Source organism: Pantherophis guttatus, chromosome 2 (genome assembly GCF_059756535.1).
Source record: "Pantherophis guttatus breed Tessera chromosome 2, ASM5975653v1, whole genome shotgun sequence".
In the NCBI taxonomy this organism is placed as follows: Eukaryota; Metazoa; Chordata; class Lepidosauria; order Squamata; family Colubridae; genus Pantherophis; species Pantherophis guttatus.
This window is the reverse complement of record NC_142064.1, coordinates 190,436,062-190,458,930: the sequence shown is the minus strand read 5'-3', so window position 1 is coordinate 190,458,930 and position 22,869 is coordinate 190,436,062. Positions and strand designations below refer to the sequence as shown.

Here is a 22,869-nt window from a genome sequence, read left to right as displayed (position 1 = left end):
TTTCATATTTATGATGGTTGTAGTGTCCCGGATCATGTGCTCACCTTTTGTGACTTTCTGACAAGCAAAGTCAATGGGGAAGCCAGATTCACTTAACAATGGCGCTACTAATTTAACAACTGCAGTGATTCACTTAATAAATGTGGTAAAATCATAAAAAGTCATATAATAGGGCAAAACTCACTTAACTAATTTCCCACTTAGCTTAACATAAATTTTAGGCTCAATTGTGGTCGTAAGTTGAGGGCTACCTGTAATTTGTGCACTTGCGCATGCACACTTAACTTCCACATATGAAATATGACATGAGGGAGGCAAATCACTTTGACATACTGTCCCTCAGCCCAGATTGTAGCCTTCTAACAGGAGTTGCCTTATTGCCCTCTCACCATTTCCGTGGCAATGGAGCCAGAGTTGGCAGAAACAAAGACATAATGCCTAGGGCACAGTTCTACATCCCTTTGACATCTCCCCAAGGACCCTTCAAAAGATGATCCATAGTTTTGTCTTCTACCCCAAAGTCTCAGTTCAATCCAATTTTCCAGCTCTAATGAATGACAGATATTTTTTTTTTCTTAGCCTCATCCAAATCCTTGTGGAATTGATTTATTGCCAGAAAATGAAATGAAAGGAGACCTTTATCTCTCTTATGCCTCTGAGTAATTTCACGTTCACATCTTGTTTCTAACCAAAAAATGTCATAATATTTTCACCAAAGCAAATGGAAGCTAATGCTGAATGCTGTGCCTGGAATTCTGGCCCTGTGTGTGAAATTTTCTTCCCTCTTGCAAGAAAGATAAAAAAATGTTTTGAGTTGAGTGAAAGAAAAGCATTCCTTGTACTTTCTCTTCTGTCAGAAGAAAATAAGAACAGTATCCTTTGATCCCAGATTTAGGTGTAAATCACTAGTAGTACAGGGAGTTCTCAACGTACGACTGGTGGCTTAATGACCAAAGTTACAATGTATCCCCCAAAAGCTATTTACGACTCATTTCCAGAGTTCTGATGACTACACAAACCCCTGTGGTCATATGACAGCATTAAAGGCACTTGTCAACCTGCTCACCTTTACCGCTGGTTGAAGCATTTTTGGGTCATGTGACCACAATATAGGATGTCTTGTTAGTTTCTGGCATTTTCAGAACAGCCATATAAATATATTGATTGGTGAGCTAGCATTATAACTATATTGATGATAGATAGATAGATAGATAGATAGATAGATAGATAGATAGATAGATGACCTATTATAAAGCTCCTGCCACAAAAAAGTCATAAAGTTAGGCCTGGTCACACAGGTGCTTCGACTTATGACTGTTATGACTTACAACAGAAATTCCAGATTCCATTACAGTCGTAAATAAAGGACTACTTCCATGAATAACAGAATGATGACTATTGAACCCGGGACTTCTCTTCACTGTGTGTGGGTGTAGGCATGGATTCTAATATTCAAACAGCTGCACAGTGATAAAAATTCTTTTCTAGTTGCTTCAAAAGATGGTAAGCAGAATTACTAAGTGTTCCACCAGAAGAGAGATGGGTTGGAAAGGTTGGCTAACCCACATACAAAAGCACACAACAACCTTCTGAAAAACCCAAGAATTAGCAAGAATCAATGACTCATAAGTATTCATAAGTATTCTTTCTATTTGATTTAGCTTCTAGAACTGCTCTGGTTACAGATTAACTCATTTTTGTACTGCCTGACTCTGAAGCATGGACTGTAAACAAATATTGATGAGCAGATTATGCATTAATCTAGGTTTGTACGGTTTTTTTAATATGCAAAACTACAGAAAAATAATTATCTTTCTTAATATACTGCATAAAGTGACGTATAAAAGTAAAATCCAGTACTTTTCTCTCTAGGTTTTAAAAATACATACAAATGGGCTGTTATTAAGTTCAATGGTTAGCAAAAAGCTATTTCCTTTATTCAGGAGACTGTAATTATTCCAGTGTATATATATAGGTAATCTTAGACATGCTACTATTGGTTAATGTAGGTCCAGAATTACAGCGGTCTCAAAAAGGGTGCTTTATGGCCCATAAAGAACTTCTGCCTGTTGCAAAATGTTGCACACACCCCCATGGTCCCTTGATTACAATCTGGGTGCTTGGCAACCTATTTGCATTTATGACTGGTTGCCAAGCACCCCACGATCATGTGATCATCATTTGCTATCTTCTCTGATGGCTTCCCCAGAAAATCAATGGGGAAGCTGGCAGGAAAGAGTGAAAGCTGTTACCCCGCACAAAGATAGCTTCCTCTCAGCTCTGAAGGTGGGCTGAAAGACCTGCCTACAGAGAGGAACTGAACTCATTTGATGGAGTGCAGAAATGGAGCTGAAATCCTAAAGATTCTTTAGAATTTCAGCTCCATTTTTGTACCCTGTAAAAGGAATTCCCTTCTGTGCAGTGAAAGAGCTGAATTCCTTCAGCAGGGTGCAAAAACAGAGTTGAAATTCTAAAGATTTTAGCTCCATGCCTGCCCCCACCAAAGGAGTTCCCTTCTGTGCATAAAGAGGACCTGAAATTCTTTAACAGGCAGCTCTTTTAGGCAACCCCCCGAGACAAGAGGGAACCAAAATCCAAGCAGAAGGAAGTGTGGAATGCCTCAGGTGCTGAAAATGCTGCTTGGATTTTGGTAGGGAGGGTTTATAAGCTCCTGAGTGGAATCTCCCGGGTCTCCCTCCCCCCGCCCCCCGTGACATCCCATATTTCTTCCCTAGAACTTCATCCAATTAACTCATGAGATGGCTTAAAGACCACAGCCAGAAGTTCCCAAATCGCAGTTGTTGAGAGAAATAGCCTTGTGTGTTTCACTTAATGACTGCTTTGTTCAACATCCAAGATTCTGGTCCCAAATGTAGTCATAAATCAAGGATTACCTAATAATTCAACTATTTGCACTAGCCATTCATTTTCCATTTCTTTTTGATATTACAACTTACATATCTGTTAAGTCAACGACTCTTAAACTGGGCATAGATAAATAAGCAGCATTAAGGAATAGGTTTAGGTTTAGGTTTATTTGGATTTATATACCGCCGTTCTCCCGAAGGACTCAGGGCGGTGAACAGCCAAAGATAAAACACATACAATATAAAATTTAAAAACAATTTAAAACATATTAAACAAATTTGGCCCATACTAATACAGTACCGAAGAGCTTCAATTATGCTAATTTTACATTATGTAATTATAGTTTAACACTCATTTTATAAATCTAGGTTATACTTGTAAATCCTACCACACTGACATTTTTCCATGGATACGGTGCCTAGTGCACACAAAGCTTCCTTTCCATGCCACTGCCCACAGTGCCAACTCATTTGAACATAAAACTGGCTTGCAGTTACACTTTAAATCGGAGTTGCAACCCTTGTCCATTGTAGTGATCTGCCATTCTCTGCTGGGGAAGTTTAAATTTAGTAAAGGACAGAGAGGAAGGACAGCAACAGTTAAAATGAGTGTGTTATGTTGTAGTTTGCAGGGATCAGAAAATTATACTTCAATTATTTCAAGATGTACAGTACGTGAAAGCAATAGGGTTCCACAAGTAAAAACAAATCGTTTTGTTTTATGTTCTTGATCTTTCGCTTTCTATTCCAAGTCGGTTTCTAAAAGGTGAGTGATATTGGTCAAATAAATGGATTAAAAGGGTGTTAAGCGAATCTTTCATCCAAGGATGAAGCAATCCCAATATATAAATTCAGTATGCATTGATCTTTCAGCCGCGCTATGGGTTTTGGCACTAGAGAGCCAAATAATTCATTTCAAACAATAAGCAACTAACTACATAAACTGTGTGGGTGCTTAGTCTGAAATCATTCTGCTCAAACAGATGGCGCCTTAGGTAACAAATATAAATGATATGCCTTATAGGAAAAGGAAAGGATTTTGTCTGGATCATCATATTCTTGGCAGAGTGCTATTATTGAAGATTAATTAGACTGCTGAGGAACAGCTGTATGAGTAAGGGCAGCAAACTCCAGCCAAAACCCCCAGTAAACATAATCATGGTTAATAAAGCTCATTCTTCTTATTTCCTTTGTGTGTATGTATGGCTTTGAGTCAGTCTTGATTTCTGGCGATTGTCTGGGCAAGTCTCTGCAATTGTCTTGGCAATTTTGGACATTTATTTATTTATTTTATTTGTTTCAATTTCTATACCGCCCTTCTCCAAAGAGGACTCAGGGCGGTGAACAGCCAAAGTAAAAACAGAACATACAAAATTTGAAAACAGTTTAAAATAATTAAATATTTTGGCCGTAAATTAAAACAATCCAATTTAAAATCAATTTAAAAATTTAACTCAAGCCAGCCCAGCTAGTTGAAATAAATAGGTTTTCACATGGCTTGCCTTGCCTTCTTTGCAGGGCTAAAGGAGAGTGACTGGCTCAAAGTCACTATCTAACGTTGTGCCTAAAGCAGGAATAAAACTCACTGTCTCTTGGCTTCTAGCCTGATGCTTTAAACCAGTATACCAAACTGGCTCTCTTCATGTTTTCTAGGAAATGCTTAAAAATAAAGGATAACTAAACTAAAGAGTGGAAATGCAAGGCACCCGGCAGAATTTCTGCAGCTTCTCTGAACAATTAGGCAACATTATTATGCAACATTATTTCATTGTTTAATGAAAAGAAGGACTTGGGGAGACATGATAGCAGTATTCCAATATCTCGGGGCTGCCACAAAGAGGGAGTCAAACTATTCTCCAACGCAGCTGAGGGCAGGAGAAGAAGCAATGGGTGGAAACTAATCAAGGAGAGAGGCAACTTAGAACTAAGGAGAAATTTCCTGACAGTTAGAATAATTAATGAGTGGAACAACTTGCCTCCAGAAGTTGTGAATGCTCCAACACTGGAAGTTTTTAAGAAGATATTGGATATCCATTTGTCTGAAGTGGTGTAGGGTTTCCTGCCTAAGCAGGGGGTTGGACTAGATGACCTCCAAAGTCCCTTCCAATTCTGTTATTCTATTCTATCACAAAGGCTCCCTGAACTCTGAAGAGCAGTATTTGTAGGAGGCTTGCAGCATGGTATGAAGTGGGGATCTCAGAGTTCAAGTTGACGGTCTCCCAAGTCAACTTAAAAACTTTTGGGAAGAACAAGCCAGTCTTCTTGTTTGAAAACAACTGTGCTCCTGTTCATTTTCCTCTTCCTGCTGTCATGTGTCCAAAGCAGTTGATGTGAGTTATGTCATGTATATGGTATATGAAACATATTCATGGATCAATAGATCCATCATTGTCTCTGCAGGCTGTGATGACAACCAAGGTCAGCAAGGATAATTTTTTATTAGTGGCAGCTGAGTTATTACTGCAGTCCTTTCAGGAGACTGATAGTCATGATCCATGCCCTACATTCACTTGTTGGGATTCATGCAAAGCAGCTACATAGCTTTGCCAGAAGGGTCAACTGATGAAGAATACAACTGTCACAATTTTAATTACTAGATGCTGCTTATTATGCAAACTTTGGAGGGAACTGTCCCATGTGAGCTGTTAGCATCTTTTTCTGAAGTATTTTTCTTTATTATCCTTTCACCATCTATGGAATACCATATTTTTCAGACTATAAGACACACTGGTGTATAAGACACACCAAGATTTCGAAGAGGTAAGCAAGAAAAAAAAAGCTTTTGCCTTCCATGGCCCCCAGGAGCACTCTGCAGGCCTCTGAAACCCTCTGCACATCCCGGTTTTTGTAAAAACAGGGCACGCAGCGGGTTTGGGAGGCCTGCAGAGTGCTCCTGGGGGCTGGGGAGGGCAAAAACGCAAAGCATGGGTGGTTTGGGAGGCCAAAAATGGGTCAGTTTTTTGCAAAAACAGGGGCATTTTTGCCCTCCCCAGCCCCCAGGAGCACTTTGCAGGCCTCCCAAAGCCTCTGCGTGCCCTGTTTTTCCGAAAAACGTGACGCGTGGGGCGGGGCTTCAGGAGGCCAAAAATAGCTGTATTCAGTGTATAAGATGCACCAACATTTCCACCCTCTTTTAGGGGGTTGAAGTGTGTCTTATACTCCAAAAAGTACAGTAGTACACCTGCATTACAATATTTTGGGGTCAGGTGAAAACTCACTTGCCAGACACTTTTATTTATTACCAGATTTAATATTTTAAATATGTTATTTGTTATTATATTGTTGTGATTGCCCTGAAATGTAGAATGAAAGCGAATGTAAGTATTTAAGCTAAAAAAAAAACAACTGAACAAACCAACTGGAACTATGAACTATATCTCACATATCACATTCTTTACATATTCACATGATAATAAATATATAATATTTTGTGATGTGCACATGTTTAAATTTTAAATAGTATAGTTTTATCTAATTAGAATAGAATTCTAATAAGGGAAACATTTCATAGTTTATATTAGGCTAATGGTTATTCTCATCATAAAGAGATTTCAACTGACTTCATCAACTTCTTCCAAATAGTCACACCGCAGTAAACATTTTCATGAGTGTCCGCAGTGTCATGAGCTGTGTTTGAATTGAGAGTAATGGCTGCCTTAGCTCCTATAGCATTTCTTTAAAAAGATATTTTAGTATGGGTCAGATTAATCTGTGTCAATCGTTAAAGGTTTTATCTTGTAAATAAGAAAATTACCTATGTTCATAAGCAGTCCATTCATAACTGTGGTATGATCTGGCTTCAAAGTATTATTATCTTGATTAATAAACTCAAGACTGTCTTGAAGCCTACAGGGAAAAAAAGAAAGAAAGAAAACAATCTTCTTTTGTGACGTTTGCCTTTAGTTATCGGTTCTGTCTTACCCCCCTTTTCCCACTGCACCCTTATGTCTTCTGAGAATGAAAGAGGAATCCTTAGAGGAAAAAAAGGAACTAGCAAGAGACAATCTATTCTCCTGAAGAAACCAAAACCACCAGTCTCTATCACTTCCTAATGATCACATGCTCTTTCTAATGTACTCACGTGTTTAAACTTCCATAAATACTGCTTCCTGTTCGAGCTGTAAAAACTTTGCTCAGCATAAGCTGTGGAGGAGAGCTGTGAAGCCAAGAGAATAAGAATGAAAAGATGTCCTCATCAAACAGCAATCCACATTCATAGGGGCACTAGAGTATACATAGTCTCTCTAAGGCAGTGCTTCTCAACTTCAGCCACTTTTAAGAGGTGTGGACTTCAACTCCCAGAATTCTCCAGCAAGCATACTGGCTGGGGGATTCTGGGAGTTGAAGTCCACACCTCTTAAAAGTGGCTGTGGTTGAGAAACACTGTTTTAAGGTTCTAAATTCTACTAAATTCATTACTAAATGAACATTCCAAAGCATTCCCCAAAAATAGTGGGCTAAAGGGGAAAAAAAACCAATTTATTTAATTATATTAAAATAGGGTTCATTTGCTTTTTCCCCATGTTAGCTAATCATCATAAACACACCTCAATTTTAGGCATGAAGCACATAAGCACATAAAAGCAATACTAAACACCAGAAACCAACAATCCTGCTCTGAATTTTAAGAAAGAAACATTCATGCGATAATACTTTTCTAAGAGCCCTGTTTTGGAAAACTCATTGTAAAGTTCAATTTTACTATATAAAATTATTGCAGGATCCAATCTGGGTCGGTCACTGGGACCATGGGATTTCCATACTCTTGGACTCATGCTGGAGCCCATCTTTAGGGAACTTCTCTCTATAAAATTATTTGTAATATCCCAAATATATGGGTCTACTATTGCTCTTAAATCCCATCAGAATCAACCTTAATTTCTGTAGACTCAACCCACCCTGTGATGAGCTTAACAGATGGCTGCATTATTTTTTCTGTAAAAATTATATATTCCATGTTTTTCCACACTGAAGGACAACTAGGGTAATAATGGAACAGCATGCTTATTTGTGAGCTGTGGGATTCTGGCTTTAAATATATACAGATGAAAAGCACACAAAGTAACTAGCTGGGGATAAGCATATCAAAACCACATAATTAAAATTATTCTGCACGTACTCAACAACATAAAATTCTGGAAAGAAGTACTTGACTACAGCAGGGGTGATGGAGGGCTTTGACGTAATTAAGGCAATGAAGGCTACAAAATGGATAGGGCCACTTGAGAGGGTCTTGGGAACAGTTTTGGAAGGTTTGGGCCATTTTTAAATAATGACATGCCTACTTAGTATTTATACTCCATATTTATTTCCCACCTCATATTTCCCATAGCATCCAAGTGTGTTGTCAGTTTTCAGTAATCACAATCAATTTGGGTTCCTGGGCTAAAAAATGCCTGTGGAACATCATACACACCTGACCCTCCATCTCTGTCCCACCACTGCCACACTGTACACAGTCCAATATACACAGCTATTGAATTTACCATAAATCCCTGATAAAAACTGAAGGACAGGAAATATGTTTCATTGGGAAGATGTATGGGAACTCCCACCCCACCCCCGTTTTGAATATGGAATGCAAAATCCAACCACCACCATCCCGCTCCAAACCCCAGAAGAATTACATTTCTTCTCCCCACACTGTCCTTTCTATATTATCTTCATACTACAAGAGGTAAAATACCTCCAGAAGTCTGGTTGCAAGGTGAAATAAGATTCTATATAACAAAAAATAATCTTTACCGAATCTGGTGGATTTTTAAAGTTGAACCCTTGTAGCTCATAGCCACAGAGCCAAACATCATCTCCCCAAGCATGTTGGCATCTGAAGAACATCGAGAACCCTGAAAAAAAAAACACTGCTAATAACTACGTTGCCCGGTGATCACTTTTAAGGCATTCTTCAGGTAGGGCATGGGAAATGAAGGAACATGACAACTATAAATACATTCAACAAAAGACGAGTGCATGTGTTACACACACATAAGCCCCATCCTCAGGTACCAAGATATTATGCGGGTTCATGTTGGCTCTTTAGATTCATAGATCTAAATGTTGCTGTAGATGGCAGCTGTTCCTCATGCTGAAAATAATCTTCGGGCAGAATCAAAATCTTCTGCACCTGCTGCTGCTCTCCACACATTAACTGTTGTGATTTTATGGCAGGTGTGGATGCCAAGGGCTCCAACATATGTGATGCAAAATGAATGGGATCACATCTCACATGTGGCAGGGCCAAGATTTTACTCGGTGTTTGAACATGTGAACAGGGATTGTTTTCAGTTTTTTTCTTCTTCTTTCCCTTTCCCTTGTTTTGCACTAAGCCTGCTTGAGGGCTTACGCTGCAATTTTCAGACTTAGCACTTCAATATAGTAGGAAGAGACGCTCCTGACATTTGACCAGAGGGGACTCATGATGGCACACGCAGCCCCGGAGTAAAAAACTGTTCACCCCTATCTTATGGCTTGCCTTGCAGGACATCATGTGCCTCAAAAGCCTGATCTGCTGTCAGTTTTCCTCCTCGCTTCTTATCTTGAGCAAATACTCCAGGCACATGGACTTTGATACTCTCTTGGTATTTGGCCATTCTGTCTTAAAGGATGTAATTTGATTTGATGGGAGAGGTGCATATTGGAACTAAATCCTGTGAGAAAAATAACAAACCCAGTGTAACATAATAGTCTATTGCCCCATAGATATTTCTGCCTGTGGATTTAAACCAGTAATACAGAATGCACAACTCTTTGAATAGCTTAGTTCACTATATTGTATCTGCTTTTAACATGAACACAGCAACTTCTGCACTCAAGGGCTTAGAATTTCACACACTTTCCATACCTGCTGTCAGAGCACTTAAAACTGTTAGGCAGTAATCACATATATCACACTACAGGATAATAATATATGCCTCGATTATCCTGTAGGTACTGGCATTTTGTACCATAATGGGAGAAATGTTTCTAAGTATCAAGGTACCTGACAGGAAAGAAAATTATTTTAATGGTAAACAAGATTCTAGGTTATTTTTCCATCAGGAAACAGAAATAGTTACTCTGTCAATTATAATCAAAACTGCCATTTATACCAAATTGTAAAATCAAATATAATAAGATGAATTGACAAAATGTAAAACAAAATAAGCTTGTATTTTGATATTCTATATAAATGTGTGTGAACTTTTTAATACACTATTTAAGACATCAACCATTGCTAGATTTAGGAACTTGAAGAACATAATTTTCAAGGGGGGGTCACCAAAAAACCAAAAAACACCCCCCAAATAATGGTTTGATAAATCCTTAGGCATCAAGCAAGAAAATTTGCTAGATTTTTCTTCTTTCTAGAAGAAAACCGGGATGATTTTACATGGATTACTATAGAAGCTATGCATCCCATGATGCACTTCATCTGTTCTAGAAATGCATTAGGAGATAATGAGTTTTGGCTGATCTCATGGATAGTTAAAATTTTCCAGTTTCCCCAATTTTAAAGTTGTGTGAAATTTTCTTTACAGGTGTGTGTGTGTGTGTGTGTGTGTGTATCTTACATGTAACTGACAATGGTGCCCACTCAGATTAGAAGCAGAATTTACACAACATGCAAATAAAACATGTAGATGTTTACAAAACTTACTGTTATACTAATGATCACAAAAGTAGAGATAAACACCTGCATTTTAGACTCTTGCAAGACTGATTTTAGCTATTTTTCAATGACAGATAAAAATGGATGAATAAATTTATAATAATTTATATTGGCTGCCACATATTAATATCTCTGCCATTGCTTCATCCCATAATTGTTCTATACCGTGAAAAATGTCCAATTCATGTACATGTGAAAAAACACCTATTGTCAATCCATATTGTTCCTTCACACATCCTATCATCATGGCATAGGTGTAGATCAGGGGTGTCAAGTGGGCCGGATCCGGCCCACAGGGTGCTTAGATCTGGCCCACAGGCCTGCCCTGGAAATAGCAAAGGACAAGCCTACAGTGCCTCTGCCAGTGAAAACAGGCTCCTGGGCTCCGTTTTGGGCTGCGATGGCCTCCTGTTTTCGCTGGCAGAGGGTTGCAGGAGGCCATCACAGCCCAAAACGGAGCTCAGGAGCTTGTTTTCACTGGCAGAGTGCTCAGAGTGCTCAGGCCACCACAGGCGTCCCTGACATGAGTGTCATTGAGCTGGCCACGCCCACCCCACCAAGGTCAAACAACCATGATGTGGCCCTCAATGAAATTGAGTTTGACACCTCTGGTGTAGATCATGAGAAAACACATTGCCTATTACCTCCTTGTCATTCAATTATAGAATGAAAAAAAAAATGATCCCTCTCCATTAACAGAATATTAACAGGCTGGGCTGGGCTGAGAGAGGTTTTATTAATAAAGTTTGCTCTGCTACATAAATGTTAATTTTACTATCAACAATGTCTTAGCAATGATGGCTGTTGGAATCTCTCATCCCTGAAGATCAGTGGCTGGTGGAGAGCAGTAAGAAAAAGCTTTGCTTGTAGATGTAAACAATCTTGTTATCATTTAATAACATGTGTATCATGTCCTGCCGCTTTTGACAAATAAAAACCCGATGTCCATTCTACATTTTACAAATTAACTTTGCAAATACTTTGCACATCTATTTATGAAAAAATCGAATTCCATTGTGTTAGACATTTACATGCAGTTCCTTATATTTACCTTATCCACTCCCTCTGCACCTCTTAAAGAATTTACGTGGTCTGCCTCTTTAATTCTGGATGCACCACATTCATTGAATATGGGACTACTTGGCAGAAAGCACTGATTGAGACAGAGATCCTTTTTTAAAAAACCTCTCTGACATGGAAGTTAAATAAGGTATAACAGGCTGCAAAATGTTATTCTTATTTTCTATTCTAAAAACAGAATTCAACATGATCCCTGTTCTTTCTTCATCAACCCACACATTTGGCCTTGATGAAGAGATTAAAAAAAAAATTACAATTTTCAATTTAACTGATGCAATACAAAAAAAGATATTTGTGTATTTGAGACCAAAAGACAAGGTGTAAATGATAAAATGGGGAGGCTAACTTTCTTAGCAAAGTTTTGCTAAGAGATCAGGTCCACCGGTATCAGTCAAGAAGTCATCCAGAATGTGTCATGTTAGGATCAGACAGTCTTAAACAGAGAACTACTCCACTACAAAGAATAGAAAGGCTCAGCTCTATTTTAGGAAGGCTTAATAGAAAATACTTCTCTCAGCACAAGGTGAGATGACAGAAATACATCAGTCAGATGACTGGCTGTACTAGTAGCCAAAACCTCTCTTAAAGTGTAACTCAGGTTCAGTGAATGCCAGTTCATAACTCTTTTAAAGTGACAGCAAGCAAACATCTATCGTTTAACCTGTTCCAACTACTTTCCATAAAATGAACTCTACTGTACAAGCCTTTCAAAATATTTAAAATGAAAAAACAAGTGTGCTGCTTGTCAAGCCAGCATCCTAACCCCTCGAGCCTCTGTGCCCCTTTCCACAATAAAGTTTTAGGATATGCATATTTAAAAAAAGCTAAATTTATTTCTACAAGCCTCACTTCCAGGTAAACTTAGACTGTGAAATTGGCTGTAGAACTGGTTGTCCACTATTCTTCATCATTAATGTTCAGTTCACTGGACAACATCCATTCTGCAGGTAATTGCCTTATTCCCGACTCAGACGATATCAACCATCTGTTCTAGATGGACAATCACCCAAAAAGTTCTTCTTGGCTCAGAACTCTCTGCCCAAAACCCCAGCCACTTCTAACAATTTTAGCACAATTCAGAGGACACTCACCTGAAATTTTGGGCAATGTTCTTTTGTTTCAGTAGAAGAAGAAGAGGAATTGATTGAACTATCCAAAGAAGATGAACTATCTCCTCCAGGTTTGAGCTGGCAACATTTTCCAAACACTTTCACTGGTGCATCACTGCAGAGCTTCTGATGGAGGAAAAAGAAAAAGAGCCTTGGTACTACAGTGGTTTAAAGCACCCTGTTATTAACACAGCTGCCTGCAATTTACTGCTGGTTCGAATCTCTCCAAGGCTCAAGGTTGACTCAGCCTTCCATCCTTTCTAAGGTAGGTTAAATGAGGACCCAGTTTGTGGGGGCAATAAGCTGACTTTGTATAAATATACAAAAGTATGAAGGCTATTGCTTAACGCACTGTAAGCCGCCCTGAGTCTCCGGAGAAGGGCGGCATATAAATCAAATTAAAAAAAAAAAAAAAAAAAGATGCAATTGCCACATTATTCTTAGCAATCTCCAGACCATTGTGTAACTAATACCTACCACATACAGTGATAACCAGGAAATTTTATATTAACAAAAGTATTTCAATATTAAAGGAATAGAGGAGGTCAATAACTAAGATGAGCATTCAGTAGGTTTTATGTGTGTACCATGATATGGCTCTTCTACAGGGACACCTTCTCTCTAGCTGTGACTGCCCTCTGGAAGAAGGTTCCTCCCTGACTCAGATGGCCTCCATTCTGCTGTTGTTTAAAATAATTTTAATTGGATTTTTAAATTTAAGAATGAGCCCTTCACCCTGGTGTTTGGCAAGGGACAATGAGATCCTCACTTCATTGCACATGCTATTTTTTATCTGCAATGTTTCATTTATTTATTGTAACTTTTTTTTAATTGCTGTGAGCCACCCAAAATTTTAAGAGTCAAACAGCATACAAGTTTAATAAATTATTATGGTTCATCACACAATCAGCCAGATGTTTAAATTGAATTTGGCATTTTTATCCACCTATCCAGTTCTTCCCAAGGACCTGGGATAAGCAAATGTTGTTTGAAGGTGTTATAAAGGTATTGTTGCAGAATGTTATCTGTTGCAAGTAAAGTTGCCTTTTGAATTGACTGATATTCATTTTGTCAACCCCAATTGTGTTCAAGTGGTGATCCAAATGTTTTGGGATGGCACCAAAGTGCCTATTACTATTGGTATTATCTTTGCTTTCTTTTACCAATAGTTTCTACTTCTATTTGCTGGTTTTGTATTTTGTGATTTTTCTCCATTATATTATTATTGGAACAGTATTTGAAAAGTAACACATTACAAATGACGAATACTTCAAGTTCATTTTGAACATGGACAGGAACACAAATTTATTATCATTTGGAACTCATTAAAACAGCTGCATCTTTTCCCAGGATGTTTTGAAAACATACACATCTAGTTTAAATGAGTTGCCAATAGCTATTGCCTTTGTGCTCCAGTACATTTTAAAGTATGTCTTCTAAATTAAATCCAAAGTACTGTATGCATACTGACATAGATAAATATTTTCTGGTTTTAAAAGTAGAACTACCTTAAAGGAGACTGCCTTAAGGGAAAAACAATGTTAATTCATTTTATACTGTATCACTAAACTTTTTGTCTCTTTTTAGTGTAATCTTAATGTCTACACCTTTCCTAAAAATTCAAATACCAAAATAAATACAACTGAACAATAAAAACAATACAACAAACCTTTGGCAAAATGGATTTATTGCAACAGTATAACTAAAACATTCTTCCCTTGATTCTGTCTGCACCTCTCCGAGAGGTACACCTCCGAGTTTGGAAAATCCTGTTCTTTTTCGATCTCATAGATACTGTACTAGACACTTTTTGATCCATTTATTTTAAATCTAGTCTACAAACATAATTCAGTACTGCCATTACAACTGTTAACAAATATGGCACACAAGAGCAATTTGCAAGCATGTCTTTTCAACTGCTGGAGTTGATGTCACAGTTACATTCCCATTTTTTTAATTTTAGTCTCTGGCATACAATGGCTTTTTTTTAATAACAACAATTATGGCCACCAAGTAAACGTTCTCTGTGTATTCTGTTATAATTTGAAGGTGGGATAGAACTCCCCCAAATATTCACTGTCTTCTCCAAGAGCTTACCCATCAAATTGTAATTTTTTTTAAAAAGGTAGAAATGGTTCCAGCATTAAGCAAATAGATGCTGAACAGGCAGAAAGTAGCAATGAAGTGCTACAGGTTCTCATTTATGCCCACAAGCAAATCTCAGCGGGGTGTCCCACTGCATGTGCCGAAGTGAAATTTAACTACCATATTGTCTTTCATTTCGACCAGCAAGTACCTTGGCTTGTCCCTAAATTCAAGCCAGCAGTTTTTAAGACAGATTCCTTGAAATGGAGAAGCTATAAAGAAACATGAGAAAACCCAGTTCTAAGCCAGACATTAAAAAATGAGCTTTTATTCTGAAGAGATCTGACATTTCCACAAAGTTTGGGATCAGAGCTGATTCAATGTCTTCAATGAAAAAGAATCACAGAAATTCAGACTGTATTTAAAACAGTGGAAGTGCAGCTATTAATCATAGATTGTTCTCCCGATAATAATATTTGCAAAGGAAAACTTTATTGGGGTGGAAGGAAATAAATCAATATGTAATTTTTTTAATGTATGCATTTTAATTCCCCAAGAAGTTGTTACTAAAACTCAGGTGGCACATCTGTATTAGAAAAGATTAGGAAGAAGCCCTGGGATTTTCAGCCTTTCTGCTGTCAAATTCAGTTGAGAGCTGGAAATTACCAAGGCCAGCAATTTAGAGCCCTAAACTACAGTATTATTAGAGAACAGACACTGATTTTATGAAGGAAATATAAACCATTATTCAAAATTCACCCTTCTACCACCTTCAAGGCTACCTTCTGACAACACTTTTCTCATTCTTTAATTGGAGGTAAAGCTAAATAGTACTGGGGAATTAATCCCATAGTTTAAGAAATGCAGACCCAGCTGATCCAAAGCCAGTTTTTTTCCAGAGCTAGAATTTAAGATTGCACTACTTCTCCCAAGAACAACCTCTTATTATGACAGGCCAATGATTAAAAGGACAAAGCTGAACTCGTGCACTGTTAGAATTGCTACTGGCTTCAGTTTTTTTTTTTTTTGGCATACAACAGCTAAAAACATGTGAATAGCTATCATATGATTTCACTAGGAACCCATGAACTAGAATTGCATTTTATCTCTGACAAACAACAGCGTCTTGGACCAGGCTCTGCATCATGTGATAAAACCACACTGAATCTAAGAGTTACAGCATTTTTGTTCAGGCAAGTCACACTAGCATTCAGCTGATGTTGAAGGCTTGCTTAATCATGCTTGGTTGCAAGCAGGCATATTTCAATGTGGGAAAAAAAGGAAAAGAACTTGACCTGGAATGATAGAATACATTTCTCAAACCATACATTTCCAAGCTTAACCTAGCAAATCTACAGTATACAATATATGAACTGTTTTTCAAAAAGTTCTCCTACATATTAGTTTTCTACAAAGCTCTCCTGAGCACTGTATCTTGAATGCATCTTTCTTGACCAAAAATACTGGGAAATGTTATATCTTTGGCCTTTACAGTGGAATGTGATGAACCTCAGAATCCCCATAGGTAAAGAGAGGTCAGATGGTCACCATCTTTTGGATGCCATCTGTCAGCAGCTTGCCAGAGAGCCAATCATACCGAAAATGTGGAAGCCAGACAAATTTTAGAACATGCAAATTTAGAACCAAGCATATGCTCAAAATCAACTCACTGGACATCTGGATCAAATATCTTGAGATGTCCCTCCCCTTTTTTTTCTTTGCAAGGTTTTCAATTCTTAATGTCAATGAAATACAAGATGCAACAAATTGCCACAGATGATGCAACAAAGGAATTGGCTGTTTGCTGCTTCAAGCACAGCTCAAGCTATGTTTCCAAAATTAATAAGGAGACTAAATACTACATATAAAGGAAACTGGAATTTCTGCTCCTTAACTAACATATATGTGTAAGAAGTCAACACAATAAGTACCATACTGCTATGTCCACTGAATCCATGAGGCAAGTAAACAGTATTTTGAACTGGGATTAACACAAGTTTTCTCAATATTGCAGGATTTAATCTGAGTTGGTCACTGGGACCAAAGATTTAATTTTCCAAGATTTCGGACTCATTCTGGAACTCATCCTTAGTAAACTTTTCTCATATGAACATGTCCCTGAGGATGGGCTCCAAGCATGAGTCCGAAGGCTTTCTGGTCCTGGTGACCGACTCAAATTGGATCCTGCAACATTATCCTGGGACATGTATATTTGCCTTCATTTGTTTCTCTTTCTATTGAAATGAAAGCCATTGTGCTATTTCAGCTTCTAATCTGAAGATCTCAATGATCATGAGATGCTGCAATGTGGAAATACAGAAGTCAAACAGATATAAGAGATTTCCCCCTCTCCATTCCAGATAAGTTTAGACTTCATGTCCAGAATTCCCAAACAGGGTAGAAAAGCTCTAAGAGAATTTGAGTAGTTTTAATACCATATTCTGAATAATGTCAAGTTAGGGGCTGAAATATTCAAACTGCGATCCCGTTGCAAACCGGTAGTAAAGATAAGTAGAACCCACCCGTCAGGAATGTCCTCTTTTAAATCACAATTTTTAAAATCCTTCTCTTTCTGCATGAGTGAACTGAAGCACATGGATATCCATGGAGTTTCTAACTATTTAATTATAAGAAAGCAATTGAAAGGGAAGACATAGGTATCCCCTTCATAGTCAAGTCACTTGAATGATGAAAAACAGAAATTCCCAAGCTCATATTCTGTATGGTCATTACCAGACTGGACCCACTGATCTCTGCTGCCCAACAGAGCTTTAGCTAAACAAGGATTTCATGTCACATTTTGGGTAACACAGAGTAGATGCAGATTTGGTTTCCAGCCTTAATCACACCCATGCCACATGCAGCATTCCCTGTTAATGACAATAATTAAACTGGTCAATTTTGGAGCATTTTGGCCAAGGTATCACAGGCTCATCCAAGCCAAGTTTTTTCCCCCAGACACATTCACACTATTTTATGCAAGATAGTATTTCTAAACTGGAAACTACTTTGTAGTCAACATACTGTTGCTCACATTTACCCAAAATCTGGTACATGCACTTATACACACTATGCAACAATTCTGATGTGGATGGAACAAGCAAAAAACAAAAATAAAACCTTGTAAACAAATAAGCTGTCATGCAGAATTTCTCAGTCCATTAGGAACAATGGACTACTTTCAGATAAACTCACATTTTAATAGGGTAGAGTTTGATATTTTTATGAGGGAAAAAGGGAGTATGCACGAGAGATTTTCAAATGAAACATTGTTCAAGCATGCACCTGCATAAAAAACAGTAAATCAAGGTTTTTACAAGGTTTTTCTTTAATCTATATAAACATTACAATATTTGGCACACATGTGGAATACATCTGTATAGTATTTTTCTTTAAAATTACAAATGTATGCATCTTTCATGCATATGTTGAATTTCCTTTCAGAATGCAACATATTTTCAACAAATTTAGCACTGGGACAATTTGGCACTGGGACAAAAGCTAGTTTAATGTTCACAAAAAACAATTACATGTCATTTAAAACCTTAAAATACACATTTTCAGAACTGGCTTTCATGAAAATATTGTATGATCGCAATCACGTTTTTGTTAGTCTCACTGCAGAATTTCTCCAATTACTCACTAGTCACAGCAATTACAAAGATTTGAGGTTTTTCTAGCAGAGTGAAATTCATGGCAGGAATGTGTTGGTTGCACAAATGTGACATGAATACACATCAACCCCATTAAACTCAGGTCCTCCTAACTTTGAAGGTTGAACACTTCTTTGTGTCCAAGAGAAAATCAGACGAAATGCAGGTGACAGGAGGAGGCAGACTTATTTAGACTCTCACCTCTACTTCTACTACTGCAAGATGATAAAAATAACAGTGATGTCAGGATCACAATGAAATTAAGTGGACACAAGTCCAGCCCACCACAGGCAAAGCAATCAAATATGGAGAACATTCCATTGAAGATAATACACTTTTCAGGGCTGTAACCATCTTCTCCAAAGTGCACATAATTCATTAGGACATACTCCCCAGTTAGTCTAGTACAGGAAGAGAGTGACATTCTTGGTTTTCTCCTTTCACTGTGGCTTTGGAGCAGAGGTATTATGTTATACTCCATGAAGGAAAGCCCAATACTGCAGTGCTATAGGGTAAGGAAGTCTTGTGAGGTTTGCCTTTTGGACTCTACTGTTTTGGAAGTATTTTTAGATGAACTTTTAAAACCATCATCTGCACATGACAGGAGATTTATTGTAGTACCATATGATACAGTACACGGTTCTTTGTTTCTTTACATTCCATTTTTTTTCCTGGTTATGATTTTATACTTCTTAGTCATATGTTGTCTTGAATCATAGAAATGTTGGACTTTACCAACGAACTAAAAATAAATAAGCAAGGTAAATACACACAGCATATCCTTGATTGCTTTCACACTGGATAAAACTGGAAGTTGTTCTCTACTTATCAAATCAAACCTTTATTTCAATCAAGGAACAGCATAAGAAGGGTGGGGTGCCCTCAATTAAAAAGCATAAAAATACATCGAAATCTAAAAATAATAATTATAAAAAGTTAAAAAATATAAAATAAACACACATATTCAAATTTTTTAAAAAATCTAAAAGAAGAGATAGGAGCATTAGATGGGCATAGGAGAACATAAAATGTTATTATGTGGCAGACTAGATCTATAGCAATATAGAGCACTCTAGAATGACGAGTTAAATGTTCATTAAGACTGTTTTATGGTGCAGGTCATTTTTTGGTGGATCTTGAGTGCTGCTGTATAGAATTTGGCAAAAACGTATGTTGTAACAGAGTTAGTATCTGAGAGCAGCAGAGAGGTACAAAATTATCATGTGTGCCCTGTATATTTATGCAGTAATGGTGAGATGAGGCTAGTACAAATGTCTCTGTAATGCAGGCCCTGGAGAGGTACATGCTCTATAGTCTCTGTGTGTCCAGACTTGAAGCAGTATTATCTCCAGGTAGGGCACCTTTCTGTATTGGCCCTTTGGTGGTTAGGTACTTCAAGATTATCTAAATATGCCATAGAAGGAGGATATACTTATTGTGCTCACTGGCAAGAAAGGTTGGGACCTGGCTAGTTCCAGTTGGTCAGTGGTGGGTTTCAAATTTTTTTACTACCGGTTCTGTGGGCGTGGCATGGTGGGTGTGGCAGGGGAAGGATACTGTGAAATCTCCATCCCCACCCCACTCCAGGAGAAGGATACTGTAAAATCCCCATTTCCTCCCGATCAGCTGGGACTCGGGAGGCAGAGAATAGATGGGGGCAGGGCCAGTCAGAGATGGCATTTACGGGTTCTCTGAACTATTCAAAATTTCTATTACCAGTTCTCCAGAATTGGTCAGAACCTCCTGAAACCCACCTCTGCAGTTGGTGCTCTGTGCATCAGGGGTGAAATCTACTTACCTTCCTTACCGGTTCGGAAGTGCACGTGCCGCGCGCACACTTCACATGCATGTGCAGACCTGCACATGCGCAAAACCTTCTGCGCATGTGCAAAAGATAAAAAACACATTACTTCCTGGTTAAAACCAGGAAGTAACGACACCAGGGCGGGTGGGCGGATCGCTGAACTACACACCACGATCGCTTCCGGATCGCCTAATCTGGTCCAAACCGAGAGCATTTCACCCCTGCTGTGCGTGTTGCACACTGTTCAATGAATGTTTTGGCTTGGTCATATCCCATGCTAAGTAGAAGAGCTGAAGAAAGCCCAAAGAGAAGATTCTAATTCTTTTCCCATGTGGACTATAAATCATCCCTCATAGTTAGTAGGGCAAAGAGAGTGCTGCAGGAATGTAGTGGCCATCTCTTCTTTTAAGGATGGCAGATGAGCTCCTCTGTGCATTTTCCACAACATATTCTGCATGGGTTTCCTGCTGTTAGCAGAATGAAGACTTCCAGATATTTGAAATAGGAGACCAGCTAATCTGTGACTATCTGTGTTCCAGGAGTGGCCTTTAGGCCTTTTGACAGATAACATGGTCTTGGTTTTCAGATAATTCTACTGGCCATAAAACTTTAAAACATTTAAATATTTAAAACATACACACACATACACACACACGAACAATTTTCACCATTTCCAAAATACTGGTTGATTGTCTTCCATGCCTTTCTCTAAAGCTGATCCAATTTCTCTGAGTCCTCCTTAAAGTGTGTGTTGCCCAAATCTGGCCACAGTACTTAAGGTCTGGTCATAGCAAAACAGAAGGGAACAATTACCTCCTGTGATACGCAAGTTGTATTTCTGCTGATAATCTCCAAGATAACATTTCTCTGTAATCATATCAGATTTCTGGGTCATACAGAATTTGCAATCAATTGCTATTCCAAGATATTTCTCACAAGTACTATTAAAGATAGGTTTCTGTCATCTTACAGCTCTACTCTTAATTTTTGTTTAATAAGAGAAGAACTTCACATTTGTCTTTGTTAAATTTTGTTCTATTTCCTTCAGTTCACTTTTCAACACAATTAGGCACCTCTAAATTGAAACAAAACCTACCTAAATCACTTTGAATCTTATTTCAGTCTAGCTAACCCACCCAACTTTGTATCAATCTACAGATCTGATAACATTTCCTTCTACCTTATTGTAGAAATCATACATGAAAATGTTGAGGAATAAAGGACACAGAACTTATCTCCACGGCACCCCATTTGATATTTCTTTCCAATTAGTTAAATAATTTATTAATGATTGAAACTCAAGGTATTCTTGAAACTTGCTGAGATGCATAGCACTCATTCCAAATCTGAAACAGTGTGACTTGGATCTTGCAGATATTATTTAGAACCAAACACTAAGCAACCCAAGTTTAATCACACAGTATGTTCAGTATTAATGTACTCAGTACTGATATGTCATACACAAGCATCCAACAGCACCGTTTCTATTTTGACTTTCAAAACTGGAACACAAGTGGTGACTCTGGAAAAGATCTGAATTATGTAAACATCTGTGGTCATAAATCACCTTTTAAAATTTAATTTATAGTGAACTACTTTTTGGCATGAGTCAAAAATTTAAGAAGTATATCACATGGTTTCTCTGGCATGGAAGTGTCTTTTTATCAGAAGTGCTTTTAAATGCCCATACGTTGAAGTACTTTATCTTGCTTTATCATAACTAAGGTGGACTTTCTTATATGATAATATGCCCCACGAAGCAAAACATTTCAGCCCAGTAGGAGTTAAGAAGAAGGCAATGCTTTTTTGACTGGGGAATGAAATTAAACCGTACTCCAAAAATCTCTTCTGTTTTACTGATGAACAGTTCCAAACATAGCTGTGTTTAATACCAAATGTAGCAAACTCTCTCTAAAAAGGCAATATAAATCACTGAGTATGTGGGGGTCAAAAAGCAAAGGCATGAAATTCTAAAATTCAGTTAACAGATGATCTTTTCACAGCAAGAAAACATTTGCCCCACACACTATGTTATTTCAAAGGGCAAAACTGTTGTGGGATGCTGAAGGAACTTAGCATACACTGTCAAGTGAAGGTTGGGAGATACTTGCCACGTAGCTGAGATATGTAATCAGAACATTTCTATTCCTACCAGCAGATCATTCAACTTTGGTGGTCAGTTATTGGCTTATTTTTGTTAAAAAATTGATATAGATACAGATACAGTGTCTTCATTTTAAGTATACAGCATTGCAGCTTAAAGAAATATAGTCAATAATCTGTATTTCTTCAACCTGTTTATGGCCAAACAATTACCACCATAATTTAGGAATAGCAGTTAGTAGAACATGCCCTCAAAATTCCTATTGTCCTTTTGATTTATTTTTTATTTGAAAGTGGCGGGGAGAAACCTTGATGTTAACCTAAAAAGAACCTAAGAACCAATAAAGAAGTAGATTAAAAGGAGGAGAGTAGCATTACAATTAAGCCATTAAGGACAAGGGACATTATAGGTAGCAGTACCAACTGACCTTTGTTTATCTCAAAAGAGCTAAGCAGCATTGGACTTGATTAGTAGTAGGATGAGAGATCGCAAAGAAATAGCAGAGTTTTAGACTACATT

At 37.9% G+C, this 22,869-nt stretch overlaps 1 protein-coding gene across 7 annotated transcripts in view; it reads right to left on the bottom strand.

The window, feature by feature from the left end:
* FNIP1 (folliculin interacting protein 1) overlaps positions 1 to 22,869 on the bottom strand; it is a 101,073-nt gene that overhangs the window by 34,560 nt on the left and 43,644 nt on the right. For 4 of the 7 annotated variants that reach the window (XM_034404322.2, XM_034404329.2, XM_087883652.1 and 1 more), the window contains exons 3-6: positions 12,687 to 12,830; positions 8,613 to 8,713; positions 6,949 to 7,023; positions 6,622 to 6,713 (exon numbers count right to left, since the gene is read on the bottom strand). In XM_034404322.2, the coding sequence (XP_034260213.2) occupies positions 6,622 to 6,713; positions 6,949 to 7,023; positions 8,613 to 8,713; positions 12,687 to 12,830 (412 nt within the window). Of the gene's footprint in view, positions 1 to 6,621; positions 6,714 to 6,948; positions 7,024 to 8,612; positions 8,714 to 11,566; positions 11,669 to 12,686; positions 12,831 to 22,869 lie in introns of all 7 variants that reach the window. The other 3 variants (XM_034404300.2, XM_034404315.2, XM_034404308.3) reach the window with 1 other exon arrangement.